The sequence below is a fragment of the Tiliqua scincoides genome, chromosome 4 (assembly GCF_035046505.1).
Source record: "Tiliqua scincoides isolate rTilSci1 chromosome 4, rTilSci1.hap2, whole genome shotgun sequence".
Taxonomy (NCBI): Eukaryota; Metazoa; Chordata; class Lepidosauria; order Squamata; family Scincidae; genus Tiliqua; species Tiliqua scincoides.
In genome coordinates this window covers 25,239,598-25,257,486 of record NC_089824.1, presented here as the reverse complement: position 1 = coordinate 25,257,486, position 17,889 = coordinate 25,239,598, and the positions used below count along the sequence as shown (strand labels likewise).

At 45.6% G+C, this 17,889-nt stretch overlaps 1 protein-coding gene across 1 annotated transcript in view; it reads left to right on the top strand.

Annotated features, from left to right (window-relative positions):
- LOC136648277 (collagen alpha-1(I) chain-like) overlaps nucleotides 1-13,716 on the top strand; it is a 54,235-nt gene extending 40,519 nt beyond the window's left edge. The window contains exons 3-5 of the mRNA XM_066624392.1: nucleotides 11,411-11,533; nucleotides 12,566-12,758; nucleotides 13,175-13,716. Of these exons, the coding sequence (XP_066480489.1) occupies nucleotides 11,411-11,533; nucleotides 12,566-12,595 (153 nt within the window). The 3' untranslated portion in view covers nucleotides 12,596-12,758; nucleotides 13,175-13,716. The remainder of the gene's footprint in view (nucleotides 1-11,410; nucleotides 11,534-12,565; nucleotides 12,759-13,174) is intronic.
- Nucleotides 13,717-17,889: the final 4,173 nt, after the last annotated feature.

Here is a 17,889-nt window from a genome sequence, read left to right as displayed (position 1 = left end):
GCTCGATTCTTCCTCCGGGCCACTCTCCCCTCACCCATTTCCGCCCTCCCTCTGCCTTCCACCCCGCCCTTCCCATACCCCGAAAAGGAGACATTTACTACCAGCAGCTCCCTGACAAGTCTTCTTGGCACTGAAGCCCAGCGCTAACTGGCGCCAACTTCAGCGCTGGCGCTGTGTGTCGAGCGCAACAGCCAGCTCTTGCCAGCCCTGCACTATTGTGCCTGTGCAAAAGCACATACTACACCTGTGCAAAAGAGCAGGTGCAGCAGTCTGTAACTCAGGCGGCCATAATTCAGGGAACCAGTGTGTAAGGGTCCAACTACACATTATAGGAAATGCGTGCATTGCACTTCTGCATTCAGATTTAAAACACACACACCCAGGTGAGTAAGGAGGAAAACCTGAAGAAGAAGATGGAGAGCCAGAGAGAGAATGGAGAAGGAAGGAAACAGAGGAGCAGAGAAAGAGAAACAGAGAGCCCAACAGGGCAAGAGGAAGACCCAAGAGAGCATGGCCAGCCCAGCAATGGAGCAATGTGATGCAGCTTGAATCACAGTGGGTGGTGGGAGAAGCAGTGGATTTGGGGTGCCCCTCACCCTGAGTTGGCCACCATGTCCCACAGCCCACCATGAACACAAGCCACACTGATCCGCTCCACCAACTAAATACACATGGAAATCAGATCATCCCCTTCCCTCCCCACAGTCTGTCTTTGCACAGGGTTTAAAATTTAAAGAAGGCCTTTTTACAAGTGCCACAGCCTAGGGAGGTACGTGGGGCAGCAGCGAGAAATAGGGCCTTCTCAGTAGTGGCACCAACACTATGGAATTCCCTTCCCCTTGACTTAAGAACTGCTCCCTCTCTTGAAACTTTTCGGCAAGGCCTGAAGACCCTTCTGTTTAGACAAGCCTTCTGAATTCCTGGCATTTTTAACATCTCTTAACATCTCTTAATATTTTTTAACATCTGTTTACAGGCCTGATCCTTTTTTAATTTGCTACGCTATGCTCTTATCTGACTAGTTTTTATCTGACTACTTTTTTTATAATATGTTATAATATGTTATTTTTATCTGTTTTAAACTATGTTTTTAATGTGTTTTAACCTTGCTTTGTAAGCTGCCTTGAGTCCCTTCAGGGAGAAAGGCGGGGTAATAAATGATAATGATAATAAAGGAAATGCATCCCTTTAAATTTAAAACACCACACAAGAAAGGAGCAATTTGCCACCCCCATTGCTCCATACTTGCATGGTGTTTAAAGTTTAAAGGGACACATTCCCTTGAACTTCTGTGCAAGGACAGGGCACAGTGAGGCTGTAAGGAATGTTTTTTTAAATTCCCTCGAGTACTGCTGGAAGATGAAGGGAGAGGGGAGACTGCCATGCTCCAGATCACCTCTCCCCACCTACTTGATACTTACGCAAGGGCAGATGAGTTGGAGCCCACCTCACTTCCCTCTAGTTTACTTACCCAGAGAGTGGCTTACAGGCTCTCTGCTCCGCTTTGCTTATATTTGATCCGAGAAGGAGCAGTGTAGACTAGGAATCCAGACTCCTCCTTTTCATATCAAACAGATGGAGCATGCAGCAGGGAGAGTTGCATACTGAGCTCCTGGTAAGTAAAGGGGATTGGACATATTTATGGAGGAAAAGTCCATCACATGTCACAAGTCATCAGAGGTGTTCCTGGAGGGGGACAAAACAGTAAGTGTCTTCAGGTGCCTACACACCTGTGTAAAGTGATGCCCAATTGCAGGATGCAGCACATGTCCCATTGGCACCGCTATGTCAGTGCTGGAAAGCACTGACATAAGGGGTTAGGACTGCGCTCTTGGTGTTTTGCCTCCCCCACCAGGAACACCTCTGCAAGTCATGATGACTGTACGCAACCTGCAGTTTTAGAAGTAGCTTATCTCTGAATGCCAGATGCAAGGGAGTGGCAACAGAATACAGGTATGAACTGAAGGCCTTAGGAATGGACCTCAACAAGTGGGAAACCCTGGCCTCTGAGCGGCCTGCTTGGAGGCAGGCTGTGCAGCATGGCCTTTCCCAGTTTGAAGAGACACTTTGCCAGCAGTCTGAGGCAAAGAGGCAAAGAAGGAAGGCCCATAGCCAGGGAGACAGAGCAGGGACAGACTGCACTTGTTCCCGGTGTGGAAGGGATTGTCACTCCCGGATTGGCCTTTTTAGCCACACTAGACGCTGTGCCAGAACCACCTTTCAGAGCACGATACCATAGTCTTTCGAGACTGAAGGTTGCCAATAATATATCTTGCTCCCTCAGTTATCTGCTGGACCCGTGTGAGATACAGGAAGCTGAACTAGATTGGCCTTTGGTCAGATCCAGCAGTGCTTATGTTCTTATGTAAAGGAGGAACAAGGGCACACACCTGCTCCTTATGCCCATGTGCCCATCATCCCCCCACATCCATGGGGATGTGCATGTGCAAAGGTAGCATTTGGGGGGATTAAGGCAGTGTAGGGTCATGCTGCCGTAGGTGCCATGGGCCTTGGCTGGCCCTGCCAGTGAGGGAAGTAAGTTCTAAAGGGCAGGAGGCAGAAAAGAACAAAAAGGAAGGCTGTGGGGAGAGGAGATGTGGGACAAGCACAGATCCAGAAGAGCAAGCAACCAAATAAGGAGGGAGCAGAGAGGAAATAAGGCTCCCAATGGGGCAAGACAGAGTGGGAGTGGAAAGAGAGCCTGGAAAAGGAAGAAGTGAGCCCATACTGGGAGGCAGGAGAAAAGAAAGGCCAGGCAATGTTTAAGTGGACATTCCTCCAGTGCCAGAAACAGGGAGAGTATTTTAGCAGACACAGGTAAGAAAACAAGGACTGTCTCTACTAAATCAGGTCAGTTGGCAGTTATGAAGTTCTATACTGGGTAGCTCAGGCTTGCACAGCTTGTAGTCCAGCAAGCCAAATGGAGCCTACTAGGTGTGCATGACAGTCTATCAGGGGTGTAATAACTGCCCAGCCTCTCTGGGACCTTAACGGGTATTGCAAGTACCTGGCAGGCCACATAGGTGGCTAGTGAACTGCGTTGACTGCATGAGTCACAAACTGTGCAGGCCTGGAGAATCTCCTGTGAATGTTTATTTGTCTGCAATTTATGTTTTGGGTCCAGTTAATCCTGCCTCTTCTTTGCAAGGCAGGGAAGTTTGCATTCCATTCCGTGCAGAGCAAGCAATCTGTATGTCATATCCTATTGGGAAGGTCTTTTTAATGGGCTTTTTTTTCTGGCTACAGTCCATTCTTGCAAGTGCAGGATCAAGATCTTGTTTCAGCAGTAGTGCTGGAAATAAAACATCTATTTTAATATTCCTCTTCAATGGATAGAATGGAGAGATGGCAGCCAACGTAGCCTAGAGCTGTCTTTCCTAAAACATTTCATGTGTGTTCCTATGCTAGATTAGATTTTAATCATTTCTGATTATCTTTTCTTTGTTTTAAATCCTGATTTTATTGGATGTGAATGCTTAAATGTTTACTATATCTTTCATGAGTTTGAGTTTTTAAAAGTCCCTTTTTGATTATAAGTCATCTTGAGTGTTTGTTTGGATGGTAAAACTATTAACAGTTAAAAATAAATACCGTATGTAGATATATCATATGTCTGGACAAATCCTTCTTGGCATTGTTTTCTCTCCTGCTTTTCTCAAGACACAGTATGACCTACTAACACAAAATAAGGCATACCCCTCAAAGAAGGGGTCAGTCCAGCTAAATTTACTTCTGGTGATCATACGTTCAGTACTAGTAAAATCATACATACTAGCAAGTTACATTGAATCCAGTGGTTCTACTTCTGAGTAAACATGCACAGGATTCTAATGTGGGACTGCAATGTAAATATGTTCACTCTATGTACTAACATCAAGGGGATGTATGATGGTATCAAGCAGGCCCTAGGTCCAACACAGAGGAAAATTGCCCCTCTGAAGTCTGCCACAGGCGAGGTCATCCAGGATCGGGCGCAGCAGATGGAACGCTGGGTGCAGCACTACTCTGAGCTATATTCCAGAGAAAATGTAGTCACCGAAGAAGCACTGAACAACATTGAGTGCCTGCCTGTGCTGGAAGAGCTTGACAGTGAACCAACCCTAGAAGAACTTCACGTGGCCCTGGACTCCCTTGCCTTTGGCAAGGCACCTGGAAAAGACAGCATCCCTGCTGAAGTCCTAAAATGCTGCAAAGAGATCATTGTCACTGAGCTGCATGAAATCCTCTGTCTCTGCTGGAGAGAAGGTGGAGTACCTCAAGACATGAGGGATGCAAACATCATCACGCTGTACAAGAACAAAGGTGACAGGGGTGACTGCAACAACTACCGCGGCATCTCTCTCCTTAGCGTTGTAGGAAAGCTGTTTGCCCGAGTTGTACTAAAGAGGCTCCAGGTACTTGCAGAGAGCGTCTATCCAGAATCGCAGTGTGGATTCCGAGCCAACAGGTCCACCACTGATATGGTATTCTCCCTTAGACAACTGCAGGAGAAATGCAGGGAACAACAACAGCCACTCTTTATAGCCTTCATAGATCTCACAAAGGCTTTCGACCTGGTCAGCAGAGACGGCCTCTTCAAGATTCTCCCCAAGATTGGATGTCCACCCAGGCTCCTCAGCATCATCAGATCTTTCCACAAGGACATGAAGGGCACTGTTGTCTTCGATGGCTCCACATCAGACCCTTTTGACATCCGAAGCGGAGTGAAGCAGGGCTGTGTTCTTGCACCAACCTTGTTTGGGATTTTCTTCGCTGTCCTGCTGAAGCAGGCCTTTGGAACTGCAACAGAAGGCATCTATCTCCGGACCAGATCAGACGGAAAGCTCTTCAACCTCTCCAGACTGAGAGCAAAATCCAAAGTCCAGCTGAAATGTCTGCGTGACTTCCTCTTTGCCGACGATGCAGCTGTCACTACCCACTCTGCCAAAGATCTCCAGCAGCTCATGGATCGTTTTAGCAAGGCCTGCCAAGATTTTGGACTGACAATCAGCCTGAAGAAAACACAGGTCATGGTTCAGGATGTGGACTCACCTCCCTGCATTACAATCTCTGAGCATGAACTGGAGGTTGTCCATGACTTTGTGTACCTTGGCTCAACGATCTCCGACACTCATTCTCTCGATACCGAGCTAAACAAGCGCATCGGTAAAGCAGCTACCACGTTTTCCAGACTCACAAAGAGAGTCTGGTCCAACAAGAAGCTGACGGAACATACCAAGATCCAGGTCTACAGAGCTTGTGTCCTGAGTACACTTCTGTACTGCAGCGAGTCATGGACTCTTCGCTCACAACAGGAGAGGAAACTGAGCGCTTTCCACATGCGCTGCCTCCGACGCATCCTCGGCATCACCTGGCAGGACAAAGTTCCAAACAACACAGTCCTGGAACGTGCTGGAATCCCTAGCATGTATTCACTGCTGAAACAGAGACGCCTGCGTTGGCTTGGTCATGTTGTGAGAATGGATGATGGCCGGATCCCAAAGGATCTCCTCTATGGAGAACTCGTGCAAGGAAAGCGCCCTACAGGTAGACCACAGCTGCGATACAAGGACATCTGCAAGAGGGATCTGAAGGCCTTAGGGATGGACCTCAACAAGTGGGAAACCCTGGCCTCTGAGCGGCCTGCTTGGAGGCAGGCTGTGCAGCATGGCCTTTCCCAGTTTGAAGAAACACTTTGCCAACAGTCTGAGGCTAAGAGGCAAAGAAGGAAGGCCCATAGCCAGGGAGACAGAGCAGGGACAGACTGCACTTGCTCCCGGTGTGGAAGGGATTGTCACTCCCGGATTGGCCTTTTCAGCCACACTAGACGCTGTGCCAGAACCACCTTTCAGAGCGCGATACCATAGTCTTTCAAGACTGAAGGTTGCCAATACAATGTACTAATTACATTTTTATCTCACATTCCCTCCAACAAGCTCAGGGTGGCATGCATGGTGTATCTTCCCTGCAATAACACTGTAGCAGCCCAATCCTATGCCGGATTGGGCTGCTGGCTTGAGTGGACAGTGGAACTCTCCACTGTCACAACATAGCCACTGATTGTGTGCAGAGTGTGCCCTCAGTGGTCATTTTGGGGAAGCTGCCGCAGAAAGTAGCATCACTGTGGTGAGTTCACTACTCCCTCCTGCAATATTTTTGCTTCCCAAGCCAAAGTCCACCAATCATGTTGGGAGTCTTCTACACCTAGTCATGTCTTTGGCAGGGGGATAGAGAACTCATTACACGACAGCTTCACTCCACGTAGTAAGAGCTTGTAACAGATTACAGCATGGGAAATGGAGAATTTGCCAAGAACATGCTGTTTTGGGAGCACCTTGTACCTAAAATAATGTGTGTTCTAGGCCTTGGCATTGATTTGGGGGGCAGTGAAAGGCCAGGCACACAGATTCATGCTTGAAAAAATGAACATATGTCAGAAGCAAAGCTAGTTTTAAGCTCTCATTTGTGTGTAAATGGGTGAATGTGGGCGCATGTTTACCTGCTCCTAAATAAAAGTCTAAAATTAAGCCATCGTTGTTTGTTTAAATACAGAGGAGACTCCATGTTGTGTCAAAGCTGAAGACAAACAGAGCTGGAACACAGATTATTTTTCATGCTATTCAGTTGACCCTCTGAATGTAAACAACAGATAAGAACTATTCCAGAACGTTATAGTTCTACACTGTTCAGCCAGGATTCTTGCTGGCTAAACAAACACAACTGAAGAACACATTTAAGAGGCCACAAAATAGGTGCCCAGTTTCTTGTGCTTTTATCTTTATTACATGAGGATAGCCCAAAGTTTTCTCATCAGTATGCTCTTAACCAATTATAAGGTGTTTCTTGAATGCAACAGGGGGAGGGGGGAAATCACACATAGCAATTTAAAGCCCAAAGTTAAATTCCCAGAAGAGTGAAATAGTTGTCTTAGAGCAGGGGTGTCCAAAGTTTTTGGCAGGAGGGCCACATCATCTCTCTGACACTGTGTCGGGGGCCAGGGAAAAAATGAATGAATTTACATTTAAAATTTGAATAAATTTACATAAGTTTACATAAATGAATATATTAAAGATGAATTTATATGAATGAATGAAGGTCTTGCAATAGCTCAAGGCCTATAAAAGGCCTTGTACAAAGCAAGGCTGGCCTTTCCTTTGCTGCTGCTACTACATCACAGATGTGAAACAGGAAGCAGTGGAGGAAGCCCTCATCCCACAGTTCATGCGAGAGGTCAAACACTTGCCCTCACGCTGAGAGCAGTTGCGTCGGGCCAGTGCAGGCTCCAACAAATCTCCAGAGGACCAGAGGCTCATTGGAGACTGGGGGCTCCCTGAGGGCCGCATTGAGAGGCCTTGAGGGCCGCAAGTGGCTAGAGTCATCACACACACAGAGCTGAGGAAATAAACCTTGCTCCTTTATTTTAATCCTAACCACTTACTGCATCCCCCTTTGACCTTCTCCTCTTTCCCTCCCCCATTGCTCTGAGCCCACAAGGCAAACCCTGCACAGGCTGCTGATTAGAGCAGAAACAAATCTCAAATATCTGGATTTTCTAATTCTGCCACTCACAACTGTTACCTTGCACATGCCTGATCTCAGAAGCTAAGCAAGGTCAGGCCTGGTTAGTACTTAGATGGGAATACCAGGTGCTGTAGGCTTATACCATAGTCTTTTGAGATTGAAGGTTGCCAACCAACCAACCAACCAACCATTTTGAATGTGTGTTTTTTTTCTTCAAAATTCAGATGTTTTAAATATAATTGGCACCCTCTGGTTAGTTTGTGAAGCATCAGATATGAGGTCCCATAAGCTGTCAGTGGTCAAATGCTAAAACTATCACATATCATTTATCAAATGCTGTCACATATTAAGTACTATAATATGATGTGAATTATCACATAGAGGCAAATACAAAATACCACTACGTGCCAGCCATCAATTATTGCCATCTAGTAAATACCCACTGTATGCCAGCTACTTAAATTGTATCAAATACTTATCATTGCATGCTTACCATGTTTCCCTGAAAATAAGACCTAGTGTGTTTTTTGGGAATTGCTGAAATATAAGACCTACCCCCAAAATAAGATCTAGTTGTGATCAGGGCCGGGACGGGGAGGCGGAAGGGGTCCTTGGGCCGGGGCGGGTGGACAACGTGACCGGGAACGCTGCACTCCCCCGCGCGCCACCTAGAAAGCACCTGCTGTGCTGCCTTGGGCAGAGGACGCTGAGGAGAAACTGAGGCGGGAAGCAGCAAGCGAGGCAACCCTGCCTACCTGGCTCTGAGGCTCTCCACACTTCCCAGGGAGTAAGTCCCATTAACTATAAAGGGACTGACTTCTGAGTAGATAGGCAGGCAGGCATCCTCCTGGGCGCTGAGGGGACACCCTCTCCACACCTTCCAGGGATAAGTCCCATTAACAAACATGCAACATTCAAACAAGTCCCAACGTGCAAAAAGGAGAAAATAAATATCACAGTCATATTATTTCAGATCCCTCTTCAGCCTTTAGGAATGAATGACTTGATAGGCACACTATGTCCTGCAAGCTTTCCATAGTTTCATGTTCAAGCTTGAAAGGGATGCAGGAGAACTTCAATTTAAGTGAGAGATCATATTACCTCCATGTGACTGACTGCATCAGTTGAAATTGGCTTTGCCAAATGTTTCATGATTAATTCTAATAACCTACTGCAAAATCAGAGGCTCAGACAGTGCTGTATGTTGCCATTCTGTTCAGAGCCAAATTAGATTTCATGCATGCTTTGTGGAGAGTGTAGAAGATGGCAATGTGTCTCAGTTCTGCTCTTGCCAAGCAGCAGAATTTTTGCATATTTGGTTGGCTATAAATGGATTTTTGGCCAGGACTGATGCCACTGACATCACCCGGAACAATGTCTCCTGTATTTATCCAATATCCTGGGAACTGGGCAGACATCTTCATAATGTCCCAGCAATTCAGCTTGAATATACATAAAGCTATGCAACACAGAGCTGCTTGTTTCCACAGAACTGATTTCTTTGTTTGTCACAAAGAACTCCCAAAAGAAACTAGGACTAGGCAGATCTTAATCCTTATCGCTTTGTATCTTTTTATTCTAGTCTGTTGTTTAGTTAATTGCTGAAGATGTTTCCTCAATCGGTTCTAATAGCTGGAAGATAATCTTTTAATGGATTTTTGGTTGCTGGTGACACTAATTATTCGGCACCTAATCACTACTTCGGGGAGGGCGGTTATTTTTGATTTTATTTTATTTGTATGTGTGTGTACACATAAACATGCCGTCTCTGAGTACAGTTATTTTCAAGGCAGCTTACAAGTTAAAACAGTAAAATATATCAAATATTAAAAAAGAAATAGCACTGTAAAACAATAAAAATGTTAAAAGCAGGGTAATAAACAACAATAAACTAAAAAGACTAAAAACCAGCTGAACACCAACAATATCATATATTTAAAGGTCTGATCAAATAAAACTGTTTCTACCAGGTGCTTGAAACTCAAGGGGAGTGGGTGCTAAGCATTCAGCTTTGGGGCAGACATTCCAGAGTGGGGGGAGGGGCATCACTGAGAAGGCCCAATCCTCAGAAACCACCCACTTAATCTTAGTCCATGGTATACCTTAAGTAGAACATCTCCAGGTGACTTTAAGGAACAGTTTGACTTCTACGGTAATAGGCAGCCCTTGAGATACCCTGGTTCTAAGCTATATAGGGTTTTGCTAAGGCAGGGAGACCCACTTTGGCAGCTGCAATGTAGCCAATGGAGACAAAAGTCTGATATTTCTGTAGCTGGCAAGCGGAACTAAAAAAATGTTGTTTGCTTTGGGGGAACTGATGTGGCTCCAGACCAGCACTGTCTTTCTGGGTCCTTGCCTGTTCATCTATACTCAAATTCTTTTAAGAACATAAGAAGAGCACTGCTGGATCAGGCCAAAGGCCCATCTAGTCCTGTATCTCACAGTGGCCCACCAAATGTCCCAGGGAGCACACAAGACAACAGACACAACCTGCATCCCAGTGCCCTCCCCTGCATCTGGCAATCAGAGGCAGCCTGCCTCTAAAATCAAGAGCGTGCACATACCTATTATGCAAATCAAGAGCTTGCACATACCTACTGTGACTTGTAACCCATAATGATGCTTAAATGTGTGTATGTTGTAAATGTATGTAAATGTGTGTATGTATGTTTACACATACGTTTTATGTGTAAATAAACATATATTACAAAAATCAGTACTCTTTCCACCCAAAAAGGCAAACTCAGTAACAGACATTGGAACATCCTACTGATTAGGACAGTGGGGAGTTGCAAGATAATATTTTACAATTTTTTAAACAGTTCATCACATTCTCTGGTTCTTATTCTTTGGCACTGCACATCTGCCCAAGTCAGGAAGTACACAATCTGAACTTTCCAGAGAGTAATTGTGTGTGTGTGTGTGTGTGTGTGTGTGTGAGAGAGAGAGAGAGAGAGAGAGAGAGAGAGAGAGAGAGAATGCTGAGTAGGTGAGTGGGTGGAAATACAAATTGGCTAACATATCACACTGGCATAGAGCCAGGTGAATCTGATGGGGAAAGAAATAACAAGGGCCCTGAAGGCAGAAAAGTGGCCAACTTTTCCTCTGGCCATGTTCCTGTGCTTGAACAAGTGCATGGCAAGCAGAAACTCACCTGGTAAGCATACATATGCAGTGAGGAGTAATGTTCAGGCCATGACAAGGAGGGAAGTTTTTTAGATACACTAAAGGATTGCCCTAGAACAGTTGGTCTTGGAACTGACTGAGAGACACCTCTGATTTAATCTTATGTGGCGCCCAGGTCTAGTGCAAGATGTGTTGCTGAAAAGTGATCATAGTGCTATCCAGTTCCGCATATACGTATTGGGAAGTTTCCAAGGAAGTCCAATGCAGACTATTTTGCCTTCAGTCCTCTTGGCTCTGCCACTTCTCATGCTTTGCATTCCTTGCCAGCCTTTCCACACTCCCCCCCACCCACCCTCTGTGCCTCAGAGTAAGTGAGGACAAAAGGGCAAGGTGGTGGTAGTGGCAAGAGAGAAAGGAACTGAGGCAAGCAACAACCTCATACCCAGAAGCAGGGAGGTGAAGCCGGATGCCCAGGTGTGGCAGAGGGGAGTGTGGAAAGGCTGGTGCGGAATGTGAAGCATGAGAGGTGGCAGGGGTTACAATCTGCTGAATAGAAACCCAGAGTGCTGAGACGGCCAGAGAAGCAGAGGAAGGCGACACTCACTGTCGCCTCCAAAACAGGCTGGGCAGGAGGTGGTGGAGAGGGTGGCATGGTCAGGGCAGAGGAAGCTGAGGCATGATGCTGTCCCCTCCTCACATGCCATCTCATGTAACCCTTGTTCCTTTCATTGTTGCCTTTCTTCTTACTGCCCTCCCCTCTTACTCTTCATTCTCTGCATTACAGGGGATTTCAGAATTTGAAGGGGGGAAGGAACCCACTCTGAACCCAGAAGTGATGTCACAATATAATGTGACATCACTGCCCCGGGTGTTGGAGCCATCAGATACACCTCTGGGCAAAGAGCAGGTACATGTTCATTTCTGATCAGAATCAAGATATGTACAAAATGAGACAGAGATTTCTGGAAGACTCATGGAATCTCACTTAGCAGTTGCTTGTAAATTTGTAGAGAGGACTGCCTTGAGAACCTTAGGCTTACCTGAAGACCAGTTACCTGGAAGAAGTGTATGTTGCTGAATTGATTTCAATGTTCTGGGTCCCTGGGTGGGTCCTCAGCTGTGACACCCCCATAATTTCACTTCTGTGTTCTTCACCCTTGTTCTTTACACTACATTTAGCATTAAGAGGCTCTGACATTTTTCAACAGCAAAAAATAAAAAGATTCCCTGCATCAAGAACCAAGCCTTTCCCAAAACAAGCATGACTCAGCCAACAGAACTTGCTCTTATCCCAGGCACAGAGCCAGGTGGATCAATGGAAAAGAGAAGGAATTTGGCTAGCTTTTAAAGTCTGTTAAGTGTCAAGAAGCAAAGTAGAAGCAAAATACTCTTGCAAAATGTAGGCAGCTCTTGTTCTGATCTCCAGCCCATTAACTCAGTAAGAGGGGAGGCACAATGCAAGCTAACTGCTGAGAAAACGATGGGAGCAGTTCTACACTCTGGCTTTTTACATGAGTAAAACAAACCAAGCACTTCTAGGTTTTTTTTACTCAGAAGTAAGCCCCATTGTGTTCAGTGGGTCTTACTCCCAGGAAAGTGTGTATATAATTGCAGCAAAAGTGATTCGACTTTTGGGAACGATTTTTCTCTTCTGCCTGAATGCAACTTGACCTGAAGCACCCCTTGGGTCAATGAAACTCTGCATATGATGGAAACAAATGCAAAATGATCCATGGTCGTAAGTGGGTGGAGGGCATTATGAGAACTGCTGTCACATGGTCTGTGTTTCTTTGGCAACAATGTAGTCACTGAGACATTACTGCATGTGTTGCATTACCGCTTGTCCAAGCTGGATGTTATCTCAATGACATAAACAGGCTAAGCCTTGTTTCCAACATAATGTGTACTGTCCTTCTTGCCCCTTGTGTTTGTGTTGTAGTCATTCCCATGCAGTTGGATTGGAAACTGAGGCCCAGTCACCTGCAATGTCCCTTGACTAAGAGCCCAATCCTGGACTCGGCGTGCCAACTCACCACCGGTGCACACTGTTGGGCAGTGCCAGCAGTGGTGGCAGGTGCTGGGCTGCCGCCGGGCGAGTACCCAACCTCCACCTCTTGGTGAGCAGCAGAGAGGTAAGCAGGGGTGTGGGGGGAGGTAGGGAGAGGGTGGGGAAGGCGTGCTGGGGAGAGGGAGCGGGGAGGGAGGGAGGTGGGACTGGTGGAACAAGGCTCCACTGGATCCAGAGCCTCCATGTTGGGCCCACTGCCCTACACAGAGGCTCTTGATTCACTACTGACCTTTTGGTCAGTGAATCAAAACCAATTTGGTTGGCAGTGAATCGAGTAGGCCCATTGTGGGGCTACTCTCTTTACCCAGGGAAAGGAGCCAATGGTTGCTGCCTGGAGTGTGCAGGATGCAGCGGCAGCCATTTTTGGCGCTGCCACAGCTGCGCACCCCAGGCAGCTCAGGATTGGGCTGTAACTTCTGTAAAAGCATCTTACAACAGTAGTTCATCCAACCCCAGAGTTCTCCTTTTTCTTCTGTCTAGAAGGAAAGACCTGGAAGCTGGACTATGATATTCACAGCAAGTGGTCAAAAAGAGTCTGCAGTCCATAGAAAGGCAGCTTCTGTGGGCTTGCACCTTTGCTAGCAGTGAGCCAATGAGTGCCCCTCTGAGACTGCCATAGGACCCTGGAACCAGGACTACTGTACATCATCAGTTGCCAAAAACCGGAAGAGACTGCCATAAACACATTGATGTCTCCCTGTTATACTGTTTCTTTCTGAAAGATTTTGATAATCCTACACCGCTTGAAAAACCAATCCTGGCTGCATAGCAGATAAATAAGAAAGTTATGCAATCTTGAAATATAAACCAGTTTCTCAAGTGTGCAAAATTCAGCATCAGTATGGAATGGAATGTTCAAACACAACATTCACAGTAGACAGAAAATATCTCTCACTCTTGATGGGCAACAATGCAAACATTTTCAGGCCAACATTATGAAAAGTGTACTGATTACATAGGACTAGGCCAGTGGTTCTCAAACTCTCTGGGAGAGTTTGAGAGCCAGTAAGTCTTTGCAGGGGTAGGGGGAGGAGGCAGCAGGGGTGGGGGAAGGCAGCGGTGTGATCCCCAGGATCGCGCCACTCAGGGTGCTGCAGGGGCTTGGTTGCGTGTCGCGACACCCCAGTTTGAATTGCACTGGACTAGGCTGTTAAGTGTCAATTGCCTTTCTCACTGACTCTCACAACACGTTGGAGAGTCTTTGGCTGCAATCCTAACCACATTTTCCTGAGAGTAAGCCCCATTGAACAAAATAGGACTTACTTCTGAGTAGACCTGGTTAGGCTTGTGCCCTTACAGGCTCAAGGCAGTTCACATAGGCAGGCTATACCACACTCATCTTTATTTCCAATATGTTTTTACAATAATTGTTCTATGAGCACTTGTGAAGAACCCTTCACTTCCAGATGGAATCCTTCATGGTGTGGTCATCACGTCTAGCATCTGGGCATGCCTTCCAAGCTTCAGAATTCAACCAGGTGCACTCCTCCTTAGCATTCTTCAGGCAACCTTCAGCTCAATCACCAGACTGCAACTCCTGCATTAGCTGGACAGATTCTGCACCTGCAGTTCACAAATCGGTTCGTATGAGTCCAAAGTATCAGGGGACCTTTTTCAGGCTAAACTCGAGACCTTGACTTGCCGTAGAAGCTGTTCGCAGAAGACCTGCTACCTAAACTCTGACAACTGTATTACTCCTTCACATGCTTCTTCCTCCCATTGAGGAACAGAGAAAGTGGCATCAGATTGCAAAAGGCAGGCTGTGATATACAAAGGATAAAAGATGTTGCATAAAACTAATTTCTAGTTTGGCCCAAAATAGAAGGAAATACAAGGATTGTCGGATGGCCTACTTTTCTGATGAAAAAGACACAGCTTGGTGGTGCAGCATGTCACAGCTAAAGTCTGTTCCCTGAAGTCAGATGAATCTTGATTTCTAACTGCTAATTTCCCACCCTCAGATCTATCTCCATCTTAGAGCTTTGGTGAATAGGCCAGACAGCCAGAGGAAATTTGCACTCCATTTGGGTTGCAATTTTGTGCAGACTTACAGAAAATTACTGTAAGAATCAAACTAGACACCAAATATATGGGAAGGCGTCTTGACACTCTGTTTATGTTTTTCCCTTTGCTAAAAACAGCCATGAGACACCCTAATGTGAATCAGGACCATAGAAAATTAACCCCTTCCTCCCACTATGACTTCAATCCAACTTGTTCCCCTTAGCAGCTCTGGGGGCAACTTGGGCTGGCAGTCGGTAGGGAGAGCAAGAATTAAAGCTGCCTCTACCCATGCTGTGGCCCCAATACAAATGGGGTCTATCTCAGTTGTTTTAATGCATGAGTTGAATGTATCATGTCTAATTTTAGCCATAAACCACATGAAACAAAATGGAACTTAGTTCTGAGAGACAGTGGGCGCAATCCTAACCCCTTACGTCAGTGCTTTCCAGCACTGACATAAAGGCAATGCAGCTCTGAGGTAAGGGAACAAACATTCCCTTACTTTGAGGAGGCCTCCGTGAGTGACACTCAACTGCAGGATGCAGCACATGTCCCATTAGCCCTGACTCCCCTTCCCACAAGCAGCCCTGACCCCATGGAGCCCTGACCCTCTCTCCCATGCAACCCTGACCCCTGTGGAGCCCTGACCCCCCTTCCCACAAGCAGCCCTGACCCCCTCTCCCATGCAACCCTGACCCCCTCCCCTAAGCAGCCCTGACCCCAGCAGCCCTGACCCCATCCCACGTGCACCCATGGGTGTCTTGATAATTGATGGGAATACTGGGGGGGGGGCACTGGACATGCAAGTGCAAGTGAGGACGCCAATCAAACAGCAATATGGAAATATCTTCAATAACAGTTTGTCAGGTATTTAATATTTTTTCATTAATATTTTAAAACTCTTTCTTAAAAAGTTTTTTTATACATAGCATAAAGGTAAAAAACTATATATGCAGTGTTATCTTCATTTTAGATGTCAAAAGGGTTTTGTGGCTCCCAAGGTTTTCTTTTCTCCAGAAAACGGGTCCAAATGGCTCTTTGAGTGTTTAAGGTTGCCTACCCCTGTGCTAAACTATTAAAGATCTATATTCTGTTTTTCAAAGGAAGCTACCACCTCCCTTGCCCATAAAAAGCACAGCTGGTTGGCATTCTTGTGCCCAATTGCTGGTCAGTTATGCATTGAATTTAGGATTTATAATTCATGACTTGTGATCTAGATCTGTTTATTGGCAAGAAATAAATAGATGTGTGTAACCAGGGAGTTTTATTCATCTCTCGCTCCACTAACCTTACCCAACAAGCTTCTAAACAGCTCTCATTTCACTGTATCATTGCCAATATTGGGGGGGGGGGGCTCTTAGAAGTCTCTGATTGTTAACACTTTATGATGCTACATTGTTTGTACTGTTAAAAAGAAAAAAAGAATTCACAGTGGGATTAAGAGCTTAATCCAATCCTCCCCCCCCCCCCATTGGTGCAGCCTTGCCAAAAAGAGATGCACTGTATCCAGCGGACAGGGAATGGAGTGGTAGGCCTTTGGAGGGGAACAGATATTTAAATTCCCTTGCCTCTTCATAAACCTCCTGCCCTGCAATAGATTTCCTCAGATCCGCTCCAGCTCTAAAGCTGGTACAAGTTCAAGAAGAAAGAGAGGCATTAAAATGAGGGGACAGGATCTGGCGTGCACTATCACCACTGGATCCACTCCCTCCTGCAGCCTCCCCACACCCATTGATTCCTCCTACCTGCCCAGTTTTATCCCCTCCCTGCCCCCCACCTCTTCCTTACCTGCTCCAAAGTCCTACAGTGGCTGGGGAGCATGGCTGCCTTTTGCAACCATGCTCCCAAAATGGCTGCAGACAGAGCTCTGTGCACTCCATCAGTAGCCGCTTTGTGACAGCGGAGTGTATTCCGCTGTCACAAAGTGCTTCTGCATAGGATTGAGCTGTTAGTTACATACTTACATTGTGACAGAAATTTGAACAAGGTGAAACAAAAGGGTTAAAGTAAAACCTGGGTGGGTTGCAAGCCTGTTTTAGGTGGGTTCATTAATTCATTCATTCAATTTCAATATGTATTTTATTTTTTGCATATTAGACTTGATACTGCTATGGAATGTGACTGCATTTGAGATAACTTTACAGATCTGTGCTTTTAACAGGCTGCTGTGTATATGCTTTTAACAACGATAGTCAATGGGGCTTACTCCCATGTAAGTGTGGATAGAATTGTAGCCTTTTGGATGTTTGGGGAATTTTTTTTAAACAGATCTGAAACTACTTGGGAGGGTTAGGAGGGTTCCTTGCTTAATTAATTGATTTGATTTTGTTGTATGGGGGGGGGGTGTTAAAAATTTTCCTACTGGATGAAGTCACTTCCAGGACATCACTTCCAGGTTAATGACATCACTTCCGGTGGGTCCTGACAGATTGTCGTTTTAAAAAACAGGTCCCGGTGTGAAAAAGTTTGAGAACCACTGCTCTGTTGGTTCAGGCAAGAACTCTTAAAATCTTCTACCCAGGCTGCTTGCAAGGTAAGGCACAAAAACTCAGATCCAAAGGTTAAGAACAAAAGCAGTTTACTTACAATCTGATGCAGAGTTATACAAACATTTCTCACATCAAGGTTCTTAAAACTAGAAGACCAGGAGCCCTAAAAAGCTGCCCCTGGATGCATGCAAGTATGATAAAACAATAGTTAAAACAGAGATTAAAATACATTCTCCTGTTCTACTAAAGTCAGCAAACAAGAAGCTATATATACATAAGGAGGAATAAGCAAGGGGACACACCCTTTAAAAAGTCCATTAAAGGGACCACATAGAATTTCAACATTAAAGAACCAGATACTCAACTAATAACCACTACTCAGTGTTGTTATTCCCCAACATGCTCTAGGTTGTTGATGCAATGTTTGGAGAAGGCCTCATCTTTATAGCTGCTTTTTTTTAACGTTCTCCATAGCAGGCCTTTTTCTTTTCTTTTGCCATTTGGTGTACTGTATAGGTTTTGCCACCAGCTATTCTTCTTTGGGAGGCAGTGCTCATGTTTTCCAGTTGCAAGCAATGCTGTACAAGGAGTGAGGGGCAACAAAATAAATCTAGAAATAAATACTGTAATACATTTGGATAAGATTTATTATTAGTATATCGAATATTTCTACCAAAAAAATTTTTTTTTTAAACATAGAAA